At 39.7% G+C, this 26299-nt stretch overlaps 1 protein-coding gene across 1 annotated transcript in view; it reads right to left on the bottom strand.

Moving 5' to 3' along the window:
- The window catches only part of CNIH3 (cornichon family AMPA receptor auxiliary protein 3), a 50054-nt gene extending 49127 nt beyond the window's left edge, over positions 1–927 (bottom strand). Inside the window, 1 exon segment of the mRNA XM_009894332.1 lies at positions 907–927. Coding sequence (XP_009892634.1) covers positions 907–927 — 21 coding nt within the window.
- Between the last annotated feature and the right edge of the window lie 25372 nt (positions 928–26299).

A 26299-nucleotide genomic window follows, 5' to 3' on the forward strand; every position in this document is an offset into this window, starting at 1 on the left:
TGGCGGCGAAGTGCCGCCGATCGGGCAGGCGTCTGCCGTCACGGCCTCCTGTTTCTGACTGAAGTCATATCGCGACAGCGTGTAGAGGAACGAGCGTGGGCTGGGATCAGTTTAGGCCAAATCCTGAAGAGATAATTATGTGCCTAAGCTTGAAGTAGGTTGTGTGTATGTGTGTGGTTGTTAGTTATTTTCTTCTCTTAGGATCAGGTAAATCTGGTGAGATGCGCCCCTACGTCCGGGTGCCTCGGCCTCGCCGTGAAGGGGAGCATGGCCAGCACAAGGCCAAGGCGGCGGCAGGGTGTCACCCGGCATGGGGAGGCCAGTGCTGGTGTGGCCATCCTCTCATGGGGAGAGAGGGACAGCAACCCAGCCTAGGAGCTCACAAGCTGAAACAGAGTAGCTCAGCAAAGTAGGATCAGCCTGCCCCTTCCCACTAGATGAAAAAGGTATTTACTGTTAGCGGAAATAAAGATGAACCTTTCTTAAATTAAAAGGGGGATGTAGCGAGGTGGGTGTCAGTCTCTTCTCCCAAGCGATAGGGCAAGAGGAAACTGCCTCCAGGTGCATCAGGGGAGCTTTTGATTGGATATTAGGAAAAAATTATTCACTGAAAGGGTTGTCAAGCTTTGGAACCAGCTGCCCGGGGAAGTGGTTGTGTCACCATTCCTGGGGGTGTTTAAAAGATGTGTAGAAGTGCTGAGGGACATGGTTTAGTGGTAACTTGGCAGTGCTAGGTTAACGGTTGGACTTTGTGATCTTAAAGGTCTTTTCCAACCTCAATGATTCTGTGATTCTAAATGCCACAATTTGGGAGTGCTTTTGATGACTTTCAGGTATATGCAATTCCCAAATTGCCGAAGTACATAATTGAAATAGGGAAGGAAGGGTAAGCCCCTGCCTTCTTACCTTCTCTTTAACTGCATCCATAGTGTCTCCAGATATGACTTAGCCATTTCTACAGGAGATCTGTTTTAGATTTACCATCAAAAGTTCTTCCTCTTTGGAGCACGTCAGCTGACACAGTACAGCAGGTTTGTAAGCAAAATATTTTCAGGAGAAAATACCACAACCACCAGAAATCCTATTTAAAAATACTCTGAAAACCAAGGATGAAAGCTATATATTTGAAATATCCTTACAAAACTTAAGAAGAATTTCAGTTCACAGATTTTTTTTCTATCCTTTTATGGATGGAAGGGGGTTCAGTACCAAAACTATTTAGAAATTTACCAGTGGTCGCCTGTGAAAAGTCAGACTTCATGGTACAAGAGATTGTAATTCCATCAAAGCCAAGTTCAGTACAAGCCTTCTTTTTAAATATTTACAATATATTTTTGTTTAAAATTACAGTATGCTATTTCTAACATAATATACACTTTTGTCCTGAGAAAAGAGTGCTGATCTCCATCAAGAGTCAAGGCTGGTAATTAATAAATGAATCAGGAATAAACTGATGGATGTAACCTTTTATAGTCAAGCTGCTTCAGACTGTACATGTGATTTGATGCTTTAATTAAGAAGGACAGAACACCGCAAATAGTAATGAGCTTTGCTGTCATACATGGATGCAGTAAATGCATTGTAATTCTCTGACCTTTTAATTCTTTTGTATCTGAAATCCTGCAGAGCATACGCTTGCAAAAGTAAATGGTTTATTCATAACCACACATTTTGAAAAGAGCTGTAAATGAGGCAGAGAAGTAATCTTTGGATTTATTTTTTTATTTTTATTTTGCCATGGTTACTTTAATATTTGGATATAGATTACCTATGTTAAGATTCAACACAGAAAAAACTGATGCTTCCAAAAAACCCAAAATAAAACATTTCTTTCTGGACCACTTACATGTACATACACACATATCTATAAAAATATAAATGTACTGTAGGTATCATAAAATACAGAAGTGGAAACAACCATTAAATCTCAGTTTAGAACTACACTCCAAGGTAAATATTCTCCTGTTTTCCAGTGTCCCTCATCTTCATTTACATTCCAGCTATTTGGAGCTCTCCAGTAAACACACAGGCAAAATACTTGGTTCTAATTTCGCAAGGAGAGAGTTCCACAGCCCAACACTTGCAAGATCACATAGTCTTTCCTGATACTGATTTTGAAACATACATTGCCCATTAGCCATATTTCTAGCCATTAATCGTAGCTAGCAGCTGACTAATTACAAAAGTTTCTGATACACAGCGAAAGGAAAACCTATCAAGATGCGTTTAGGACACTTTTGTCCTACTGACTTCTTCTTGCATTATACCATGAGGATACCTTAAGCATCATGAGATATTAAAGTGGTAGAGAGTGGTGGAAAGATTTACCCTTCACTCTGTACATCTCTGAGATTAGTCTCAGTCTTGTTACAAACTCATTACAGCTCTCTGTGCTGTGAGGACCTCACAGCAGGGAGCTGTTCCGTTGTCATTTCTGAATGAAACTACTGCAAACCACAGTATCTGATGCAAATGGTGAAAATAATATGGATGGGCCTGACCCTTTTCTCACTGGTTTAAGCCTCTGTGGACACAGCAGGAACATCAGTCTGCCTATTAGCTCCCTATACACTTCTAAGGTCTTGGTCCTAACCTTCAAATAAACTGATGAATCTGATCCTAGCTGCATGAGAAATTATAGTCCAGTACCCAGCTGTGCTCCTTTGAAATAATGCATATCACAGAGGCCAGGACGGAGGATGTGGGAGCTGAGAATACAGCATTATCAGCTGAAAGGATCTGGAATAGGCAAACCAGACAAATAAAGAGTATAACCACCTTTAGAAGAAAAGCAGTGCTTTCAAAACTGTCACTTTAATGCTTTTTTTCTCAAAATAAATAAATGACATCCACATGTTGAGACACACCTGCATTTCTTTTCTATTATTAGAAATAAGAAGCTTGGAGGTTCTGCAGCAGTCCATTAGGAAATGCACTAGTCCTTTCTCTCTGGTCTTCAGCAGCTCATTTTAGCAGCCACAGTCTCAGATTTAGCACCTCATCTTTCATTCTGCTGTCTTCAAAATTTCACAAATGCTCGTGCTTCCTCCAGGTTGTGTATTCCCAAGCCGTTCCTAGAAGGGACGGCTGCTTTCACCCTGCAACACACACCTGTAACCCAGGAATGCGGCAGCAAAAAATATTTAGAAAGCTGAAGCATGGAGATGAATTTCAGACCAAGTAGAAAGCCAGTAAGAAACGGAAAGTAAATTCATGTTCAGATTGATAAAATGGTTTGTATTCTCTCCTCTCATCTTTAACTAGAAGCTACTTCTTTTAAATGTATTTTCTAATGGGTCACACAAGGTACTTCAATCTTAACAATACTTCTTAGCACAAGTTTTCACATGAGCTGGTTTTGTGGGCTTTATTCCACAATACACACAAACAGATCATGACAGTGTGTTTGTAAAACCTTTGGAGAAAAAGTTTTTACAAAAGCCTGTAAGGGTTCTTGCTTTACTTGAGCAGATTAAATTTTGGAATGCTACTGTTAGCACTGAAGCATATTTTGTGGTTTGGATTTGTTGTTTGTAAACAAAAAGTATTTGTCTTTACCATGCATATTTATTGGAAAATATGGTTGCAGGTTCCTGAAGGAACTAGAGAATCAAGTAGACCTTTTTTTTTGGAATATAGTCTGATGCCAATTACATACAGAGTCATCATAAGAGGATAGATGGTGGTGCTGCTTTTGTACAACTGGCACTGAGATGCTGATTTTCAAAGCTATCACTCTGCAAATGTTATTCTAGGTTTAAGCACAAACAGAGAGGATTTGGGATTTTTTACTTAAGGATGGATTTTTACTTTTTGAGGACCTCTATGAAGGGACCATAAAAATTCAGTCACGAGATAAGTAATAACAAAGGAGTACATCTGGTCAGCAATAGACAGCCCTTGAAACCAAATGACATCCAATGTTCCTATAAACATTGTGAAAAGAGATTTAGTAGACTTATGAGTTCAGGATGTCCTTACATTAGCAGGTCTTGGTGCACTTGATTTTATATGAAATGACCTTTTTTGCTAGAAAATGAAAGAGTCTGAAGGTACTGAAGGAAATATACAGTGGCTAATTTATAGAATGGCATCAGAGATGAGAAGGGACTGCTGACAAGTTCTTTGAACTCCCAAATAAGTACCACAACTGTATAAACTTAAAGGATGAGTCTTTATTAGACTAGTAGTCCCTGGAGTGCAAGGCTAAAATAACCATAAATCCACCAACATGGTAGTATACCCTCAGCCAGGGTAGTTCATAATTTTACGGTTCATATATTATTTTACAATGTATACTTTTAAGTGTAACATATTACTGAGTGCCTGATAGAGTAAAAGCCATTATATTAATTAGGGTAGAGAATCGTCATTCATTAGATTGAGTATATTTTAATAGTACATCTGACTTTCCTTTTTGTGAACTTTAAGTAATACTACATTATTAACAATGCTTATATACAAATCGTTGCCATCATTGGGCTTTACAGCTAATATCCCATAGAGATTAATAGAAACATTTCATACTCTTACACATTATTATTTCAGATTATTTGCAGATTCCTGATGAAATGACTGCATTACTTCATAGTCAGTTCATTTTTGAAAGGTTACCTTCACAATAATACAGGCAAGTGGCATTTTGTTAATGAAGTCTTATTTTCAACACTAATCTCATTTTACCGCCAGGTGAATAAGTATGCTATTTCACCAGCAGTTAGCAAGAATACCATTCCCACCTTCTTATGTAGGAACTGGCTGAATAAATTTTAACTACATTATCATAGGATTAAGGAAAGTTCATGTTGGAAGGGACCTCAGGAGGTCTCTAGTCCAACCTCCTGCTCAAAGCAGGGCCAAAAGCAAGGTCAGACCAGGTTGCCCAGGGCTTCATCTGGTCAAGTCTTGAAAACCTCCAAGGACAGAGGTGGCCCAACCTCTCTGGGCAGCCTGTTCCATTGCCTGTCTCAGGTCATCTTCAGCAGGCTTGTCAGTTCCCAGCCTGTATCATTGCCAGGGTTTATTCCTTCCCTAGTACAGGACTTTACATTTGTCCTTGTTGAATTTCATAAGGCTCCTGTCAGGCTATGATGCCCATGTTTAATTATTGAAATCCACTTTAAAAAGCATAGCTTAATATGTAATATAGAAATGTTCCTAAATAGTAAAATAAGACTGTTCAGAGCACGACACCATACAGTTTTGCTTCTACTATTCACTTGCCAGCCAATATCAGAATTATATACTATCACATTCGTGCCCATAATGGTCACTGGCAAAACAGGGGCTTCAGATTTGCAACTGAGATCACTCACCTGAACTAACTGATCTCTGTAACTGTTCTGTCCTACGCTTTGATAACCAGCACCGCAGAGGCATGATGCACATTTTGGCTGTTCATGTCACCGATAATTTGCTAGCAAAAAGAAGAGTGTTTGAGCAAAGGGAATGTGGGACTTTTCCCATTATCTGCAGGGTTAGTTGAGTGATACTGTGAGCATAGATCTCACTGCACCTCTTAGTTCCTAAGCTATGCTTTCCTACCCTATTTCTCCAGCCTCCCCTCTATCACACAGTTCTTGCCCACTAGCCTGTCTTTTCTTTATCTTCTTGCTAGTTCATAGACTCTCCGCTGCCTCCCACTTCCTCACCTGCTCCAAATCAGCTTTTGTCTCCTGGGGGTTCATTAAGACTGCTTCCTCACCAGTGATGACCTATCTAACAGGATACCAAGCATTCCAGAAGACAGGAGTTCTGTTCTTGGTTCCAGGACAGAGTACCAAAAGCAAGTGGAAATAGCAATTGCAGGGGAGATCTTGCTTTAAAGCATAACCAGTGAAATGGGATGTAGATCCAACAGATTCCTAGTAACAATATGTGAAATTTTCAGACGGATTAAAATTAGCCAAAGATGATAATTACTTTTGGCGACAGCTGAAGTCATGTTCACCTGACAAAAGTTACCTCCTTCCAGATGTGGAGTCCTTCCAATACATAGATAAGCCAGGAACCCACCATAAATTACTAATAAGATTTTCAGCACTGGCAAAATAACGTCTACTTTTTTTTTTTTTTTCTATGAACACTTTTCTGAACTGTTCAAAAACCTTAGCCTGGAAAGGAAGCCCAACATAAAAATGGGAGCTCATGCAGGGAACAGAAAGTAAGACCTTAACATGGGATATCTGAAACGGTCTTAATTGCCTTTGACATTACCTAATTTGCTTCTCATCAATACATGGAAACTTTACACAAGTAATTCTTGCTAACATTGGTTAATCCTGCTAAGAAGAAAGTCGATTTGGCTCTGTGCTGGGGAGAGAGTGGGCTCCAACTTTATCAATTCTGAATACCTTAATTCCATCAAAGGAATGAAAATGGAATAACAAATCTTCTGAATAAGTAACCTATGAGAAATCCTTAATCAGTTACTGAAGATCCTGCAGAGCTAGCTATGCTAATAAGACAATTTGCATAAGATATGCATTCGTCCAAACACTGAAATAACATTCTGGGCTAAATTCCTCTGATTTCAACAATGTTTCATTTTTTTCCCACCCTGGAGCCTGAAACATTCTGCTAACATACAAGCCCTGCTGGTGGCTCCCACCCATTGCAGACTGTATCAGATCACACCTCATGGCTCCATTATTATGAACAGAGAAGCCAGAACAAAGTCAAACATGTGATGCCCTTCAACAGTTCTCCTTCTCAGAGGAAGATTAAATTCTCTCATATTAAACCAAATGCTCTTCCTCTTTATCTCTTTATACTGAGACTGCTGCTGAATGCTCATCCCTGTTGTCCAGAAAACAACAATCTGGTGCAGTAAACCAAGGCCTGGTATCTTTGCTATAGTTTAGAAAAAAAATCAGTATTTCACGAAACCGACATATGTGTTCTAACGGAATTAATGGTCTTAGTCATTTTTAACTTGCACGCATAAATGAATAGTTACAATATGGTCTGCATAAATAAAAGTGTTGACTAATGAATACATAAACATTAAATTATGGCTGTATTTATTCAGAGAAAGTGTTTTCACTTTTGAGGCAGTTTTATGAGAGGTAGGTACATCTGTGAAGTGAAAGGAAGGAGATGTTAGACAGACATACAGCAGTGTGCACTGCCCTGACAGTACAAATGGACTAGTTGCCATCAGCTCAGGACCCTTTCAACCCTGCCTCCTTTGTCCTCTGCCTCTGCTAAATTAGTATCAGGTTTTATAGATCTCTGTTTAAAGGAAAAAAAAATCAATTGCCAAAACCCCCGAGTTGCATTATTAGCATATCAATAACAGAATTATTTATCAAACGCTGAATTTAATTAAAGATTGTCCAAACTGATCCCCTAAGCTTTTGTAACTTTGAAACATATTTCTCATGTTATACCAGAGTGAAAACTAAAAACCCATAAATAGGGATATTTTTCACTGTAGGAGTTAAACTAATGATTGTAGCACTCTGCATCACTTAGAATTTCTAGTCAGTTCAGCTAAAGTCCCTTATAAAAACTATTTTAGCATTTGACAACAAGAACTGAAGAATTCATTTATAAATTGGAAAAATACCAGAAGAAAAGGTTGGAGGTGGCAATGGAGGAGTGGGAACATGTTTAGCAAGAAGTCTCATGAGAATGCTGTGCTGAAAGATCATTCCTATTCTAAATATAAACCTTTAATACATTAGCCATCCTGTTTTCAACATCATATAAAATATTTCTAGTCTGAAGCAGAACCAGCAAGACAAGGTGATTCTCTGTGATTTACCCATCTCTTATGAAGAAGAGAACAGGAAAGGTTTGACATCATGGTTGGAGGTTCTAGTGCATTTTATACCACAAATATATTATCTTCATTTGGGTTCTGCCTTCTTTGTCTTTCTGTTATCTTGAAAAGTCTAAATAAACTTGCCTAGACCACAGGAGTCAGATAATGAAAGTCTGGGTCTAGATCTTAAGAAAATATTCAAAATGCCATCTGAAATACTCAATTTGACTCTAGGAACTGCTAGGAGCAACAGTGCTTGTGCTGCAGTAAATAAAAATTCTGCCCTTGTTGGGCTTTATTTTTGGAAGTTAATATAAAATCTGTCATCAAGAGCTCCCTTTTTCCAAGTCCTATATATTTTGTACCTACATTAATCAGTAAGGGCAAGGTATGCTTTCTTTTGTTAAACCAATTGTCACTTTTTACTTCTGAGACAAAAGTGGTTGAGCAGTAACAGGTGCCAGCAGTCATCCATGCTCCCCAAATGGAACTCTTATGTTATTTCTTAAAGCCTTTACTTGTCACTCAGATCTCTGAAGCAGTTGTTCACTGGAAGATCAATGAAATACAAGTCTCAGAGATTACTAGAGAAATGAAAGAGCTAAATGTGATCTTAACTAGTCATTACCTGGGAAGAGAACAATGACTCATGTCAACTTCAGCCCATTAAACAGCCTTTAAGAAACTATGACTCACAGTATTGTGCGTGCGCGCGCACACACAGATTCTGTTTCTCAGTTCAAGGCATTTAGTTCTTCTGCAGAGAAACTAAGCTCTCTTCTCCTTTAACCTGCAACTGCCTTACATTAATGCAATTGCCCTGACATCAGCCAGATAACTGATTCAGAGAGGTAGGTGCAATATATGTGTTTCTTGCAGACTGGGTTACATAAATTAACGTCCTATAAATTAATGTGAAAAAGCACATAATAGGAATGAACTTTTTTTTTTTTCTCCCCCTAACAGGTATTATAGGATTTGCTTTGAATTTCAGTTTAAGCAGCTCTCAAAATCAAACTTACTCCAGGCAGGGTTTTATTGTGGACATGATTATCTAAAAGAAAAATATTTTTCAGCAAGAATTTAGGTTGGGGGGCGCTATTTTGGCTTCTGAAACATTCATTTTACTAACAATAATTCTGTATCAGTTGAAACAATTAACATAAGTAAAACTATTCAGTTAAGCAAAGCTAATCAAGTTGGCAGACTCAGGCTTGAAAGGGAAGCAAAGATGACATTTTAGCAGTACTGGCATTTAAAACTCATATTAATGATCTATCAGTTACTGTTGTCACTAACGTGTATATGTACGCTACCTTCTGAGAGGTACTTTGAACACCCAGATAACTGAAAATCAGAAAGTATGTTTTCTGATCTGAGTTGTGGAACAGTTTTCTGTGATGATCTGAATATGACCAGACAAATCTCAGTGGAGATCTTACTGCAAAAAAAGGTAACACACTGGACAACCCCCTGAGTGTTCTTCATATATTCATTCTGGCCCAGATAGAGAAGCTAATTTGTGATAATTAGGGTGTAAATTTCCAAGTACTGCAGCTTAGCTGCCCTAATTCCCAGTAAGGCCACTTTGTCTTGCTAGGAGAAGGTAATCTCGCTTTGAAAGTATAGTAAGCTTTTTTGCCTTTAGCACTGAAGTGTTTCCAGCAAGAACGGTGTGAATTAGTGAACTGCAATTTCACACCTGATGTGGATTCCTATTCATTTCCTTCTGATAAAATGCCCATAAATAGCGGAGGTACCTTGGAGCTGGCTAGCAGGCTAATAGATGCCCAGAAAGAAAAAAAAGTCTATCACAAAGTCACTGGGAAAACAAATTCAGATGATCTATGTCCACAAACAGCATTTTCACCTTGAAGAAGTAGGACTAGTGCATCCCAAGGAAGAAGGCAGAATTATTGCATATGAGCTTAAGTAGCTGAGTAAACAGTTTGATCTGGCTAAGAACTAACGACTCATCTGAGCAACTAGGGTAGCTGAGCGTGGCAAGGTGGGCCCACGCTGCATTGAGCCTGACGCAGCGGCAGAGGGAAGCTGTCCTCTGATGGTTGTTCAGCGGCCTGTCTCAAATAAGCAAATCCAATTCTTATCAGAAAAGCATCTGCCTTGCAAAACTCAAAAGTGTAGCAACCACAACGAGATCCCTCTCCTAATCATCTTGGTGCAAGTGAAGAGGAACAAAGACTTAATTATTCTTCTGCTCCAACAAATGGTACCTCCACACTGATATCCAGAAACAGCACTGGGGAACGTGTGTGCCTTTACCCATTCCAAAATTATCCTACGTGGATTATTTCATCCTGCAGGGCTGCCAGGTCTGAATTAAACCCAAATGCATTACATAGTTTCCAATCCTTTGATTGTGTTTATCAATATTCTTTGTTAACAGGTGTGGGACTTTCTTTGAACTTAATAAAAATATGCTCATAGAACACTGACCATCTGTCTGAAGGGTCATACTGTGTTTTCTTAAGATGGAATTTAACAGTGTCCTGTAAAAGGCACAGAGGGCTGAGAGTTGCTTTAAGTCCAGTATATTTACTTACATGTTTAGCAACATATTCTCACTTTCATTCCTTAGAAACCAGATCGAGCTGTTAAAATGAATGAAATTGACTTGTTGACTTGTAAGAAGCAAAAGCAAAAATGTTGCATCTATTATCTACCAAAGTGCATGAATACTGCGTAACATTTTCCATTTTTTCCCACCACACAGCCAGGATTTTCTTTCAGAACACAACTTTCGGCATAGAAAAGTCATAGAAACATTAATTCAACTGTGCTGCAAAGCAAAGATATCTTCCATTTGTTTTAATTCCTAGGCAAGGTGTGAAATCAAACTGGATGGAGTCTCCAGATAACCTAAGAGCAATCATCTGACTGCATTTCAGTCCAAAGCCACACCAACCATAGTCGTATAAACTCATTTTATGCACAGTCTCTTTTGTTAACTTATTTAGTGCCTTCTGTTCCTGAACATCAGATGTGAATTCCAAACCCTGCAAGTTTGGGCCCCAAATCTGAGGCATCTGAATTTACTCCTATATTATATTGTGAAAGTAGATCACCACACGACTTCGTATCTGAGTATCTGTGAAATTTGTAGGGGCTACCTTCTGTCCATATAACTTCTTAAACGAGATTCTGCTTCAATGTACAAGTTTTATGGTATCTATATGTATTGTGAAAATGTGCTTTACCTGGGTAACTAATATTTTACTATCTTTGACAGCAATAAAAATGTTCATAAAATACTACAGAACATTATGAGACAGTCTGAGATATGCATGAAATGTCCCTACAGGAAAGCCAGTTTACCTAAGAAGACTGGCACACGTTTCCAGTGTGGTTTATATTTTAAAAGTTGTTATTATCTCAGGCCAACTACATAGTTGAGAAATTCTGAAAGACAGATGAGTTTTCAGAAGACTGGTAAAGATAAACACCATCTTCAGAAAGGGCAAAGGGAATAGCCAGGGAATTATAAACATTTTGGCATATTTAATTATTTATTCCATAAATTTTGTGTTAATTTAAATTAAACAAGTACCTACAAAAGAGCAAGGGAAGAAAAGAAAAAAAGAGCAAAGAGCAATAATTAATCAAGGTAGAGTTGTATCAAATGAAAAAAACCTCTCTCTCGAACAAACAAACTACCATGCCTTGGGAAAAGAAAAGAGCAATTAAAGCCATATATCCTAACTCTTAGATTTTGACACTGTTTTACACGACACTTTCAAATGTAGGTTAAGGAAGCATGGTTTGGTTGACATTTTTATGTGATTATTAACGTCATGTTGGGAAAATGCAGCTGGTTTTGCTATTTATGATTCACTGTCAAATTGGAAGGATTTTGCACATGGGATTGTGTAGGATTCTATCTCAGGTCTAGCACTAGTCAAAACTTCAAATAATATTTTAGATGATGCAGTAGAGAGGATTATTAAATACCATTTAGCCATCAGCTGCAGAGGATCCCTTAACTGCCTGTGAAAGGGTAGGATGCAAATTGAGAATCATCACAAGTTAAGAAATCAGTGTGAAAAGTACATGCAACTCAACAAAGAAAATGAGAAGTACTGCATTTAGGTAGGAATAATTAAATGCACAATATTAAGACTGGGAACAATCAGACAGCAGTCCTCAGAAAAATAGCTGCTTGTTTTACCACAGACTGAATGCGAGTCCATAGTATCAATCTAGAATGAAAAAAGAAAATGTTGTACTGGGATATATAAACAAAAATGTAGCACTGAAGATGCGAAGTAATGAATTTTTGGGACATTACACTTCTGAAAACTACGTGCATGAGCAGGACATAATTCAGGAGATATTAGAGACATAAACCACATGGCCTCTGAGATAAGGCAGAAAAATTGAGCTCATTTCAAATACAGAAAACTCTGAAGACCTGCGTGAAAACAGTCTTCAAATATGCAAAGGGGTAGTGAATGTGGAAATAGAAGATAATATTCTTTGCCCCTACAGATAGAATAAAATGCAATGGTCTTAAACTACAAAAAGTTATTTAAATTAGAAATTAGAAAGACTTTTCTATTGGTAAAGACAATGAAGTAATGGAACAAATTTGCCCACAGAGACCAATTCCATGAATTGGAATATTTCAAGAGCAGTTTACACAAAACTATGTCAAGAAATATTTGATCTGGCTTTTTGTCAGGTAGTTAACTCAATGACATTTTGGTGTGCCTTCCAGCACTATTATCTATGATTTAAAAGTATTTTAAATTAGAGAGAGAATGCTCTATTTTATTTTAATTAAGTTAAAAGAGTAAGGGAAAAACCTACTGGCTTCTCCTAGAGAAGTGGTCAATGGCCCATGATCATCAGTGTTTAAGAGGCATTTGGACAACGCCATTAATAACGTGCTTGAACTTTTGGGCAGCCCTGAAGTGGTCAGGCAGTTGGACTAGATGATCATTGTAGGTTCTTTCCTACAACTATTCTCTCTTCTCTTCTCTTCTCTTCTCTTCTCTTCTCTTCTCTTCTCTTCTCTTCTCTTCTCTTCTCTTCTCTTCTCTTCTCTTCTCTCTTCTCTCTTCTCGGATGGCATGTTCTCTACAGGATAAATAACAGGCAGTAAATTCAGTGCTCCTCAAGAAAACATATCAGAAGTCCAGAATGAGGAAAGGAAATTATAGTTAATGAGTTTATGCAGGGACAGATCACCTGTTCTGTATACATGCTCATGCCCTCCTCTCCTCTCCTCTCCTCTCCTCTCCTCTCCTCTCCTCTCCCACATAAACTTCACTGTAACAATCTCCAACAAAAGAAGACACCGTACCGTTAACCAATGAAATATGCAGCAACCACGTTACAGTGGGAATCATTCTCAGGTTGAACAGCAGGCCAGGAGACTTCTATGAAGGAATTTCTAGAAAGTTACTTTCAAAATGGTTTTATGGATGGTTATAAAAATTTTTCAGTTCTCAGTGAGTATAGATTTCTCATACTCAGATAGGAGAACAAATATTTCTTCCCAGATGAAAGAAGTAACTGTTAAAAGAGATGGGCATATGAACATAATATCACAACAGATTCAGATTATTGCGTAGGTTTCAAAATCAAACTGGATCTGCAAAATCTGCAAAATAAAAGCAGGAACAGCAGAAGAACACATTATATCACTTCTGTTTAAGAACTCTGCAACCCCCAAAGTTACATTCACTATTATCTCTTTAATGCTCAATTGTGACAGCAAATGTAACAAAGAAGGGTATTCAGGATTTATATGTGATGTAGTCTATTTAACCCAGAAAGCTCCCTTGTCTAAGGAAATCCTCAGGTTTCTTGTCCATGTCTGCTTGAAGTTTTGACACATATACACCCACCAACCACCAGGTTTTGTACCAGGGGAAAACCCCAGCAAAGAATGACCATGGTTGTGAAAATTAGATTTGTTACGGCCATGTAGGACAAGTGACTTAGCCACCAGAAGGCAGGCTGCAACGGAAATGTAGGGAAGAAAGAAAGGTCTCAAATTATTAAAAAAAAAAAAAAAAGAAAGGTCCAGTTATTCTATAAGTTGCGTTTTGTATTGAGTTCTGGGCTCCTCAGTACAAGAGAGACATGGGCATATTGCAGAGCCCAGCAAAGCACCACAAAGATGACAAGGGACTGGAGCATCTCCCATATAAGGAATGGCTGAGAGAGCTGGGACTGCTGAGCTTGGAGAAGAGCAGGCTCAAGGGGATCGTATCAGTGTATATAAACATGTGAACAGAGGCTCTTTTCAGGTGTCTGAACACAGGACAAGAGGCAGTGGGCACAAACTGAAACAGGTGCCCTCTGAACATCAGAAAACACTTTTCTCCTGTGAGGGTGACTAAGTACTGGTACTGGTTGCCCAGAGAGTTAGTGGAGTCTCCATCCATCCATTCAAGGATATGGGCCTGGGCAACCTGCTTGAGCAGGGGGTTGGACCAGATGATCTCCAGCTGTCCCTCCCAACCTCAACCATTCTGCAACTGTGTCATTCTGTGGTCTACTGCTACCAAGCATGGGATTTGTTTTGCAGGTTTCCTAACTTTATTTAGGAGTCATGCTACGCAAATCAGTGAAGTAGATCACAGGTGAGAAAAGCTCCAGTTTCTTGAACTTCAAGCTGACAAGGTTTGAGAGCTACAGAGACAGAAGAAACTCAGCAACTCTGCAGATGATTCAAGAACAACCCAGATCTGTTATCAAGAGCCTTACACAGTTCTTGCCAGGTGACTCTAAAATATGGGTTTGAAATCATTATTTTAGCCTGCTATTGTGACTAAGACAAATGAAGCTAAAAGTTCAAGGCTGTAAACTTTCTCTAAAGAAATCAATGGGAACATAGAGTCTGTTTACACTAGATATTTATGCAATCCCCATTACAGCAGTGTCAGTACTCTTTCCAATATTTAATGTACTTCTCTTCACAATAATGCTGTAAGGTCAGTGAAACTGTGAAACTGCACAGTCAAAAAATGTAAGATTCATGAACCCTGAGAGAAAATGCTGTGATAAGACTCAGTATACCAATCATGAAGAGTAATCCAGTGATGAGATATCTCCTTGGAGGAAAGCATACATGATTTCTAGGTCCTTCTTGTAACATTTCAGACCTGCCAATGTCACTGAATCCAAATATATCGGACTGACTGCACCTGTACAGATCAGCTGAGCTTGTGCCATCAGTTCAACACAGAGCATGACAGCCATTGTTATACAATTACTGAGCTGTTAATATGCACATGTGCAGGTGCTGGCATCCAAGTTTTGGTCAACTGACAATAAGACATTATTTTCCTGCTGTCTGAAACAAGAGTAATTACCTGTAAGAATAAGCTATTCTATAGGGTTAGCAGCTATGTTGTTTATCTATTTTATCCAATGAGTGATTACATTTAAAGTAGATAAATAAGCCTGGAAGCAGTACTTACTTAGGCATGCACCTAACCAGCTGAACTTACAATTCAAATAACTAAATGATTTTATGTGTCTGACTCTAAAATGACTTACCAAAAGCCACAGAATGAGCAGTCATGTCTCAGTCCTAGGCTCTCATCTCAGTTGCATGACTATCTTTCCTGCCTCGTTATCTCTCTCTATGGCCTGACTTTTCAGAGAAATAGAGGAATATAAATCCAGGCCTGGGCATGCAAGGCAGAAAAAAAAAATCATGTGGTGAACATCTCAGCAAGCTTTGAACATGTTTTTTCATCCTCCCAGTCCTTGGCTGTAGTAGAAATACACTACTAGTAGCTCCCAATTAATAGATTTCTCAAAGTGTCTCCCAAACCACAATGTTACTTCTCTTTGTATGTTATCAAATGAGGATCCAATCCTGAAGCACTTCCAAAATACAAATAATACATATACATTATATATACAAATAATAGGTTTTACTTTTCTGATTGTACCCACAGATGTTCCATGAGGGTGAGCCACTCATATGAAGGCGGCTTTCAAATCAGATCCATACCTCACAGATTACATTTAATTCAATACTCAAAGAACCACAAGAGAATATATTTTGTGTTTCATTTTCATTTTGCAGAGGATTTTTCTATTAAAAAGTAAGTTGTAAGAAAGCCGAGTTCCAACTTCTGCAAAAGAATGGAGGCAGAGTTAAGCTACATCACTTATTCTAGTCTTGAAAACATTTTGCGTTGCTGTTGAGAGGTTAAGTTCTTTAGAAAGTCCAGCACTGATTTCAGCAGAAGATCTTTTCACAACGCTGGTAGCAGCACACTTTGGGACTGAAAGGCAAAGCCTTCAGTTAGTCCAATTCTGCCAAGGCAACTGCCTTCCCGAATTTAGTGTTAGAGAGAGCATCTTTCTGGGCATCAGCTCTGGAGCCTACAGCACCAGGCAGGCAAGGGAGCAGGATGACAACTGGCAGGAGAAATGCCTGCTACTGGCCCAGATTTCTATGTTTGTGGAAATCCGACTCTCATTTTCACCATTGTAGCTCCTTACAACCAAAGAGGTATCTTAAAAAATACCAGTGCTGGAAATAAATTATAGATGTTAAACTGAAAGTATGCATAACAACTTCAATTTTATGAGCATGGTCTGGAAGCTGTCATTTTAACGAATTATGCAGATTTGGTGCCCCCTGCTGTCTTTTCTTTTACCGCCAGAGTGACCGATGAAAAATATTAACAAATGCTAAATACACCGAACTGCACAAAACAGCCCCAAAGGGCAAATTAAGGATCCTGCTCAAAAAGACACATTTAAACTGGAGTGTGAGTCCACAGATTCACAGATGGTGAAGCATCCAGGAGCTGAGGATAGCAGAGCCATATGTTGGTAGAGTAACGATCACAAACAGCAGGAAAGCACCGAGTGCATCATCACCAAGGGGAACCGCACGGAGACCTGAGCTGCAGCCTTGGCACACCTCTATTGCTTGAAAGCAGGACCACAGAAAAGACTCAGTCTTTTGTGGGGATAAAACCACATTAAGTCCTTGTGGTCTCTCTTTTCTTGTTCAACACCGAGTCTGCTACTTTCCTGTCTCTCACCCTCAAACAGAGAGTTTAGACAGACTTTAAATACTTTTGTATTATGGTAGCATCTAGAGGTCTCAAAACATATGAATACCAGTGGTACAGGTACATACTGAGTGCATCTACATAAGCTTTTGTATCAACCAAACTGGAAGACCTGCTCCAGGAGCGTAGCCAATACACCAAGCTCCTGCAAGGGACAAGCCTAGAGCTAACCCAAAGTAAAACCCCTGCAATGCACACAGCACAGCTGTTGGGACAGCAGCACAACCTGTTTCTCCACAGAACAAACCTTCTCAAGCCATACTGCATGCTAAAGTAGATGAGGTACCCACTTAACATAAGACTCACCCACTGAATGTCACTGAGGGCAGTTGTCTAACATCTCCCTCCCTCTAGCTGCTCCTTCTCAGTCCATCCATTTCATTCTCACCAGCAACCATCTGGTGGCACACAGGGCTTCTTCCAGACTCAATTAAAAACTAGTTTTTGGTTTTTTGTTTTGTTTTTTTTTTTGCCAGGGCTGGTTTGCGGTTGGATCAGTTTATTGCATGGTCATGTGGGTGCCTGGCCTGATGTAAAAAGGGGGAGGAATGTCCCTTCTGGCAGCAGTACAGTCTTAGACTGGCTTAAGGTAATCATGAAACTTCTGGCCTAAATCAAATAAGGGCACGAGGTGCCAACAGGTGCAATGGCTTGTCTAAGGTAATAGAGCACATTTCTAACACAGCTGGGTTGAAACGCTGGTATAACCAATGGCTGAGATGTTATATCCCTATCTGTTTTGACTTCTTGGTTGGTTTCTTTCCTCCTTCCTTGTACTTCTCCTGGAATACTGCACAATATAAGCGATGATGAAGCAAAGCTACAGCACCCCATCTGAACCTCTGCAGAGTGGCAGACAACTTTTAGAAGAAGAATGTCTGTTTAGGTGGTTTCTACTGTCAATAAACAGTAGGATAACAACTGATAATTTAGTGTGTTTATTCTCAAAGACACTTCTTTAAATGGGCCTTTCTCCAGTAGTCACAGCAATTAATAGGTCAATCAATTACTTCCTCACATTGCTATCTGTGCTTGAAGATGAAAAAAACCACCGTAAGAACTCCACGGAGAAGGGACAGTCCTGCCTTGCTGACACAGGGGAGTTTACCAACTGGGACCAGTGCCTGTATTCCTGAAAACACTGGTGCTAAGACGGGGTTGTGCTGCACTTTAAACAGATGTGCAGCAGAGGATGCTTCATCATTTCATACTCTCCTTGTGCTGCAAGGCTTTTAGAACTGATATTGAAACTAGCAGTCACTGACTGTTCTGGAAAGGCTTCTGTTGAACAAGATGAAATTTCTGTCATTTGTAGGGTCTGAGAAGGTTTTTCGACTTCAAGACAAAATAATTTATCCAGCTTCTCTGACACTTATTTATACACGAGTCCTAAATGGCCATTTTCAACTCTTGAACTCCTGTGACTTATTGAGATGGTATGATCTGTATTACATCAGCTGTAGCAGTATTGAAACAAACATCCTTTATAAAATCTGGCTCACTCCCACCATCCAGATATCCTGCTTTGTATTTCGCACTTTTTATTTTTAAACCTCAGCATTCAAAACACCAGAAGGCAGAAGTTTGGCCTGGCAATTACTAAATGTTGCACCCTAATACAAAATCAACTTGCTTGCTATATCCTTTATAATTGTTATTTCACTCGGTGTACTGCCTGCAGGGGCCGAGTCTAAAAATTCACGTCTATCTCCTCTGACCGTTGTTTAAGTCAGCGGTTTGTCCTCTTTTCACCTCTTTTCAGGGTGAAACACAACCACACACAGCCATGCCGGGGGTTGTGCAAGAAGAAGATTACTAGGGTGGATCCACTTGATTTGATCTCCTGACAGAGCCCTGTGGCTCACCCTGCTTCCAGCTTCTGGGGCTGCTCCTGCAGCCGCCTTCTTGCTCTTTTTCCAGTGCTAAGCTCTCGTCTTTCTCCCTCTTTTTTTTTTTTTCCTCCCTGAAATTAATAAATTAATGTGTGTATCTAGCAGCCACCACTTGCCAAAAGCCAGGCCTCAATGCTCTTGAGAGTGAGGAACTATTGAAATGAGCTTGAGTGCTGGAAGAGCTGGTTTGTCACAGAAGGGTGGTGTGAAGAGGGGTGAGCATGGAGGTTTAAGTCAGAAGGTCTTATTATCGCTAGACCTCAGAGCACCAGCTAATCAGTAGGGGTGTAGCTTTATTGGAAAAAATGTACTTTATGATATTTATGTCTGTGTATCTGAAACATTTGGTTTCAGTGAGACATCAGAGAGACTTTATGAGCCACTGGTGTGCTGCATCATAGCAATTAATAACAACCACCAGGAGATTCCCTTCCAGCGCCTGCCAGGCCCCAGTGTGCAGGAAGGGATAAAATACATCACCACTCATGCTCTTCCAAGCATTCTCTTCCCAACACATAAAGTAAGGTAAATATCAACATACACGTCAGACTTCTTTCTTCTCTCAGCATACTCTTTTTCCTATAATTCAAGTATTGGAATACATTTCTTCCAACTAGCACATGTCTGGATCTTCTTTTACCTAATAATGCGGATTTGCACATTGTGAGTTGCAGCTTTCCCCTCATAGGATAAGGAAACCCTTTTGGAATCAAGAAAACAGAGCCGAGAAGCAAAAAAGCCAAACTCGGTTCACAATGTAAACAAAAGATCTTGCACTTACTACACTTGTTGGACATCCTGTCTAGAATAGGATGGCAAATTGCCCCAGGCTTTGCTTATGCTGGCTAGCAAAAAGTGCTACAAGCAAAGTACAAACAGGTTTCTACCATGATTTTTCCAGTCTGGGGGGACTAAAATCAAACTGTTTAATGCAAAAAGCAACATCAACAACAAAAACAAACCAAAAAAAACCAACCCCCAAAAAAAACACAAACAAGTGGGAGGATTGAAATGAGCTACATGTAATATAAAAAACCAAGAGCAGGCACCTATGACCCAGAGCCAGAATTCAAGTCATTCGAATATAGAATAAACAGTGGAGGGACACTAAGCAAACCCAAATTTCTGTAGCAAACATCCATATTTCAGGATTAGTTTTAAGAGCAAAAGATCCATTCACAGCCAGTTTCCAGAGACTAGACTAGATTTGTACTAAGTGCATTCATACGTCAGTGAATCAGTAAGCACCAGCATATATTCTTATGTTAGAACAGCATTATATCACATATTTTTGTTCTTATCAGAAGCTGGAAGACAAAAACACCCTGCCTTTTCTTCATCCTGCAGTTAAGAACACCAGATAAGAATCTATTACCGTACATAGTAAACAATGCATTTTATGTAGCATTATTTCATTTTCTTTGGGTGCACTCTTCTATCTGTTTCCATCTGTTGTTACCTGTGACATCTTTAGACTGTAAGCTGTTGACAGTAGGGACTGACTTTTTCTTTGCATCATCAGGGCAGCAGGATCTGAAACAAGGACTACTGAATGTTACAGGAATCCAAGTAATGGCATATAAAAATTCTGTATTTTTCACGATAAACCAACTTAGCTCCAACGCATGCAGTTGTTTTAAGGCATTTTTGTCTTGAATTCGCTATTTAAGTATTTTGGTTATGACCATTACATATTTCCTTTCATGTGATCCTATTAAATATGAAACATTGATGGTCATAACAGTTTAAAAGAAGTGTGAAAAGTTTAATAATGATGTTCTTGGAAAGTAACGTTGTAACACAGCCTTTCAGCCCATGTGCATGCGCATGGAGGGGTGTGTGTCTGGCTGGCTGGCTGGCTTCGTTCTCTCCTCACCCTGATAGGAGTGGATTTGCCAGAATATCTCATTGCTCCCTTTCTGGCAGCAGTTTCCCTGCATGAAAAATGGGTAGGGTAGAGATGAGTAGACGGTGGGAATTCAGATGTCATCCCAATTCTGGATGTAGACAGGGTGAATGCACTCAGGGAGCTGAAGAGTACTCCTGAAGCACAGGGTATAGACACAGCTAATGCAGCCAAGAAGAGGGCCTTAGGCAATAACCGACTTTGCAGCTCTGTCTAATCTCCAGGTTTATAACTGGATGCCTTCTGACGTTGCTCCTTTTGCTGTGCAACTCTTCTTACCAGTAAGAAAAACCTTCAGTAGTTCCATGAGACAGTCCCAAACAATAGATATAACAACATATATAACCGGCTTGTGCTACGTGGTCCAATTAAATATTATGAATTTTGATGTTATTCCTTTATTTAAAACATGCCACCGTGAGTAAATATTTTATGGCCAGTGATCCATATACAATATAACTGAATTTCTCATTTACCAGGTATATGGGACTAAATCTGTATCCAGTGCTCTGTAATAAAACACAGCTCATAAAGTAATCTTATGCTTTGGAATATAAATATGACGCATTATACAAAGCATATAATTTAATCATTCTTAACTATGGCATAAATGGTTGGAGCTGAATGCCGCCTAGACTAGTACTAATTACACCTTGCACCTTTATGAACATACTGACTGAAGTACTTATCAGCCACGCACACAAGCAATTTGCTCTCAGCCACACAATGAGTCAGTGGCAAACAAAGGAGGGGAAACAAGGTCCCTTTATCTCCCAGACTTCTGAGCCAGCTTCTCGCCAACAAGAATTAAAAGCCATTTCATACTTCACAGTGATAAAGCAACTTTTTGTCAGTCATCAGGGTGTTTTATCAGAATTGTAACCTCAGCCTCACAAGATATTGAAAAGCTTTGTTCAAGTAAATACAAATATATATATGTATTTGTTAAATATGGTAAAACATAAACTAAATAGATTGAAGTCTTACAACTCCTAAAATAGCTTATTTTTCTTATCTGTACACATTACCGAGGAAAAGAGTACTACTCTCAAAAGCACGTATTTATTGTGTAAACCTCAGTATTTTGTGTAGCCTTTAGGTTCACTGCAGTCATTCTGAACTACATTTTCATGGTTCTTTAAATCACCACTGGGTGTCACAGTTATCAACAGTAAACTCTACGCTTGGAGGACTTTTTCAGTTTCATTTCAAAACAGATTCGTATAATCAGAGAAAATACCGATTCCTATACCCATAATATTAATAGCCACCCCCATTCCAAGATGAAGAAATCGTTTCCTCAATAAAAGTAAAATCAGTCAGAATTAACACAAACTGTTCTTTTAGAAACTATAGCAAAATGGAGAGTTGTCTTTCAGATTTAGTCTATAGAAAAGATTCTGTCATACTGCACATTTGTGAAGTATTCTCACTGCTAGAGTGGAATAAGGCAATTCTAGACTTCATGGACTTGAGGAATAATTTCTCTTTCAAAAATTATGTGACAGAAGAATCAATGATTTCTTCTCCATTTTTAAAGAAAAAAACCATTCACTCAAAGTCTAAACATTTTAGGAGTATACATAAAACAAAAAGCATAGCCTTATGCTTCAGGTCTCAGCTCTCAGAATCATGCAACTAGCAGAAGAACGTGACTACTTAATTTCAAAGTAAGTTTACAGTCTTCACCTTAGAAAAAAAAATGTGACCCCAGTATAATCAGTGCCTATTCAAGTTTGCAGATGTCCTGTTTTGAGCGACGCAGGACTAATTTCTCTTCTAATACTTGGGAAGACTGCACTTTTAGAAGACTCCAGTGTCTGAATTTTTGAAAATATTTACTTTATAGCCAGCTATGGTGTGTGGATTTCAAGGTCTCGGTGGTTTTGAGCTAGCCAGGTGCAGGGATGAGGAGGAGCGAGACCCGGACACTCGACCCAAACTGGCCAACAGGATTATTTCATACCATCAACATCACATTCACTACAAATTAGAAAGTTTGCTGCAAAGTTCTGTCTCTCCCTTGATGGCTGCCATCCTGAGAACTTTGTGCCCTGGTGCCAGACTCCTGAGGCCTTCCCTTCCTCCTGAAGCCATAGCGCTCGCAGTGTCCGACATTTGCTGTCCACTGCTGAGAATGCACAGCTTCCTACTGATAGAATTGGCTGAACATAATCTTTGCATATTTTGTATTGGTGTCGGGATTAATATTGGTTCTTTAGTGCTGTTAATGTTAATTATCTAATCTTATTCTATTAAATCTGTTTATACTTCAGCTCCCAGGTTTCCTTGTTTTTCCTAATACCCTTTCCCGAGTGGGGAGGGGTCATCAGGTGATAGAATGATTGTCTAAATGACAATAAATTGTTATGGGTCTCTCAAACCGTAACAGCAGATAACAGCTTTAAATCGTGTGAACTGCTTCGTGTCTGTGCTCGGTTGTCAGCTCCAAAGGGATAAGCCAGTGTTAACCCCACAAAACACCCCATGAGATGAGGTGTGTATCTTGTTGGCTGCTTTCACCCACCCACATTTATACCTTACACCTGGAGTACTGGAGAGCTCCTCCATGCATCCAAAGTGTAGGCAGCACCAAGTAAATTATTTGTAATTATACAGGCTAATATACTACATAATCTATATCATTTAACCATTAAGCTTTAGTTTAGACTCCACATACTCTGAACAAATACCATCAGGAAGGCACGGCTGTGGACACTTGGGAGAGGACACAGTGGACAGCCAAAGTGTGTCAGGACAAGCAGGCCGATGTTCCTTAGTGCCTGGGGCCACCACGATGTCTGCAGGATGCTCAGGAAGCCTCTGTAGTACACGTGCCAAGGGAGCAGGCATCTGGAGCAGGTGCTGAGACCAGTCAGGCTCATGTTTGGGATCATCCTGTGGACAACAGAGATTTTGGGATCTTTGCCAAGACCTGTAAGATGTGAAGAAGGAAGTCGGAAGCTAATTACTGGCATATATTGGAGTCTTACATTTAAGGACTGAATGAAGGAGCATGGGCCTCGTGCTAACTCTGTCCCCACCAGCTGGGCAACTTGCAGCTGCTGCTGCTTTTCAAGTTTTCTCGTTTCCTACTTTTTTTTACCCATCTCTGACTTCAGAAATGGCAGGAATTAAAATTGGGAGCGGAGAACTAACTGGATTGCTGAAAATCAGGCTCAACAGAAGCACCGACAGTTCCTGGCCACAGTTCAGGTGACAGGTAAGAGATACAGGCTGAGACATGGGCAGGTGAGACAGAAATGCCAAACAGGCGCTGTCATAAGAGATGTGTAACACATGGCAGGCATCAGCTTCTCTCTTGTGCACTATGTTTGGGCCCCAGATCGCCTTAAGCAAATCACCCTGCCCTGCCCAGCGTTTTCCAACTCCTCCATTTCAGACACTGGCTGCCTGATTGGCTAAAATGACTGTCTCAGTCAGAAATGTATTTTTTTCTTATTTTTTCTTTAACCTATTTTCAAGTCCAGATGTACACAAAAAGGCACACTTGGAAGAACGTAAGCATTATCTAATACATAAAAGATGGATGCAGAGAGGAAGAGAATTAAGCTGTTCTTCATGCCCAGCATGGCACGATAAGAAGTAATGGGTGTAAACTGCAGGTGGGAGGTTTAGATTAGACATTAGAAATGGCTTTTTAACAGTAGGCATAGTTAAGGACTTGAATAGACTGCTTGAGAAGGCTGTGAAGGATTTCAAAAACAGGTTAGACAAACATTTATCAGGAATCATTTTGGTATACATGTTCACAGACTGGAGGAAGGAACAGGTTGCTCAAAGTCCCTTCCAGTGCTGTTTTCCTGTGATTTTGTGATTCAAGGATGTATTAATGGCCTATCTTCTGCCAGGGATTGGCCTTAAACAAATCTCACAACCTTAAAACACTGCCAGCAAAAAAATAGGATGGATATTTTCTTGATTAGCATTATTCTGATTCCCTCTCTCCTTACCCAAAAAGCCCTCCCACTTTTCAACACATTCAACTGCAAAGCTGAATACAGCCAGTAAAATACTGAAAGCTTTGTCCTAGCAGCACTGATAACACTGCAGCAATAACACAGCAAGTGATCTGAAATCTGTATTTCTTTTGACCAAGTTCTCACCCCTTACACCCTTCTCTCCACCTCCCCACCCCAACACAATACCTAATTTTATAAATTACTGGAGCTATTATGCACACTTTCATTAACATAGCAGGTGCAGATATTTAGACCATTAATGTCCTAGCAGTAGTGTAAGTTGGGAGTGACCCCACTGCAAATTAACAGTTCAGACACAAGAGGTGAATGGTGCTTTAAAATACAGCTGGAAATCTTCCACTGTACCCAAACAGGACTTGGTCCAGTGTTCTTGTCTGAAAGCTGCTCCCTTAACACAAGTCACTTGAGTTGGAGGAGAAAAGCGTTACAGATTAATTCTGGTTTGTGGAGAAAAGGGGCTCTTTTCTTCCAGCTGAAGTTGAAAGCTGCCAGCAAGCATCAGCAACCTATTTGGAAATTTTGGACTGATTCCTCATGTGATTTGACCATGGACTTTTTCTCCTCTTGCTATTGATTATTTCTATAAAGTCAGTTACCAAAAGCTTCTCTGATTCAAACTTATTCTTTCTGCCCTTTCCCTTCAAACGACTGTGCCACTGTTTGTCTTCCCTTCCCCCTCCCCTTCCCATCACTTCTCAATAATAACTTCCTTTCCAAGAGTTTGAAAGACTGATGCCAACATTAAGAAAAAACCTACAGTGGAATCCCCCTTATTCAAACTGTTCTGTTTATGTTACCTTCCCATTTTGTCTTCTCTTTCTAAACTGTAAGCTTACTGGGGCACAGAGAAACATTCATTTTGTGCTTGTACTAAGTATGTACAAAAACAGGGTTCACTTTGCCTGGGCCTATGGGGATTACTGGTACCTGGATGTTAAAAACATTGTGTTTAGGTACTGTAAGTAATGCAATGTAATGTAATGTCAGATTGTGGCTTCTACCCTATACCTTCCTAAGGAAAGAGAAAAAATAACCTGCAGGAATTCTTCCTGAAATATTACAAAAAAATATGAAAAACAGGACATGCAAAAAGGACAGTATGATATATCATACTGAGAATGCTCCTGTGCTGTTCACAACCCCACACGTCAAACCACACTGACAATTACTGAATACAGCACTGGCCACGGAGCGGGGCCCCACAGTGTTTATTTGGCATTTGCATCACCTGTGCTACATATTCTGAATAACTTTGGGTTAGCTACCTGACTTATTACTCACATAAACCTATAGTTAAACGTAGGATATGACTGCACAGCTCAGCGCAGCACTCCTACCAACTAACTCCAAAACAAGATGCTGCATAGGTGTGTCATCAGGGCGCTCCACCCTGGCTAATTAGTGCGGCAAGCAGCTGGGAAGGCAGGGTAAGGCGGGAGACCTGCGGCTTCCACAGCTCCAGCCCATAGTCCAGTGTCCCTGCGGGAACTGGAATGAGGACTAGGCCAAGTGTTAGACACATGTCACTTCAAAGACTTTAAGAAAATAGCCTTTTGATGTTAAGGTAGAACATATGGATACGAAGATAAGATCTGCTTCTCTTTTAACGAAGGGACATCTTTAAGTGAGATTCCGGTCCAGCTAGACACAGCAGTCCT

This window comes from Charadrius vociferus, unplaced genomic scaffold (genome assembly GCF_000708025.1).
Source record: "Charadrius vociferus isolate BGI_N301 unplaced genomic scaffold, ASM70802v2 scaffold261, whole genome shotgun sequence".
NCBI lineage: Eukaryota > Metazoa > Chordata > Aves > Charadriiformes > Charadriidae > Charadrius > Charadrius vociferus.